This window comes from Bos taurus, chromosome 24 (assembly GCF_002263795.3).
Source record: "Bos taurus isolate L1 Dominette 01449 registration number 42190680 breed Hereford chromosome 24, ARS-UCD2.0, whole genome shotgun sequence".
NCBI lineage: Eukaryota > Metazoa > Chordata > Mammalia > Artiodactyla > Bovidae > Bos > Bos taurus.
In genome coordinates, this window is record NC_037351.1 from 35,488,388 (window position 1) to 35,489,887 (window position 1,500).

General features: G+C 48.8%; 1 protein-coding gene across 1 annotated transcript; it reads left to right on the forward strand.

The window, feature by feature from the left end:
• The first annotated feature begins 296 nt into the window (after positions 1 to 296).
• CETN1 (centrin 1) lies at positions 297 to 1,180 on the forward strand. The gene is given in 1 exon segment (NM_001079506.2): positions 297 to 1,180. A coding segment is annotated over 1 exon segment (519 nt). The 5' UTR covers positions 297 to 506; the 3' UTR covers positions 1,026 to 1,180.
• The last annotated feature ends 320 nt before the right edge of the window (positions 1,181 to 1,500 follow it).

Below are 1,500 nucleotides of genomic sequence, written 5' to 3' on the forward strand. Positions count from 1 at the left end.
GACTTTTAATATTCTCTTTCTTCCCGCACATTTTATGCCAAGGGATCAAACTCAATCCTGAGTATCCTAAATGTACCCTCAGACCAAGTGGGTGGCTTTTTGTTTGTTTGTTTTGGTGTATTTTGTTTGTTTTTTAATTTGTATGGAAAAGGAAAGAGGGAAAAACCTACAAATAAGCCTACAAACCTAGTCCTGTGAATGCTGACAAATGGCCTGGAAAGAGCAACTGCCAGCACGTTTGAGGAGACCACGTGGTTACAGGCAGTTCTTGCCGGCTCGGGTCTTAGCTCGAGGAAAGTGGGTAATAACCGAGGGAACTGTGACTGTAACGTATGTCAGCTCTGGCAGATGGGGTGGGCTTAGCGAGCAGGGTCCCCTGGGTACCACAAGGAACGCAGTTGGGAAGGCTTGAGCCGAGGCCCTGAGCCCGTGTTCCTGGCAGGAGTGCCCGAGCGCCAGCGCGGTGAACACAAGCGTTAAGGACCAACCGCCGCCGTCGCCGCAGGATGGCTTCCAGCTACAGGAAGCCCACCGTGGCCTCCACCAGCCAGAAAAGAAAGGTGGGGCCTAAGCCCGAACTCACTGAAGAGCAAAAGCAAGAAGTTCGCGAAGCGTTCGACCTCTTCGATGCCGACGGCAGCGGCACCATCGACGTGAAGGAGCTCAAAGTGGCCATGAGGGCGCTGGGCTTTGAACCCAGGAAGGAGGAGATGAAGAGGATGATCGCCGACGTGGACAAAGAAGGCACGGGGAAGATCAGCTTCAACGACTTCTTGGCCGTGATGACTCAGAAGATGGCTGAGAAAGACACCAAGGAAGAAATCCTGAAGGCGTTCAGGCTCTTTGATGATGACGAGACCGGGAAAATCTCTTTCAAAAACCTAAAGCGTGTGGCCAAAGAGTTGGGAGAAAACCTCACGGATGAAGAGCTCCAGGAAATGATTGACGAAGCTGACCGAGATGGAGACGGCGAAGTGAACGAGGATGAGTTTCTTCGCATCATGAAAAAGACCAACCTCTATTGATTTCCCTCCCGAAAGCATGTGTAGGGAAATTGAGTAATTGGCTGGCTTCCCTGCTTCTCGATTTGTGAAACCTCCAGCCATCTCTCCTCTTAACCCCAGTTTGTCTAGATAGTTCTATTTCCAAATCTCTAGCTCAATTATAGAATTTTCAAATGCTTTTAGCGTTGAGTTTTGGTTTTCATTCCCAAGAGCGGACCTGGGTTGAATCAAGGGTCCTGAAACTTCTCTTCAGGTACCATTTGCCTTGCACTGGTGGACACCCTTTAAACTGAAGGTGAGGTGGCTTCTTGAGACAATTAGCATTGTGGTTCCCTTGTTGTTTCTTTGGTATTCTTAAATTATCTTTCTTCCTGTATTATTGCTTACATTCAAGTCGTTCTCACAAGATGAGGTGAAGTCACCAACAGGCCATCCAGCCATTGATTCTCACTTAACTGACTGGTTTGAAGGAAAACAGTGCAGCCACTTATGGGCT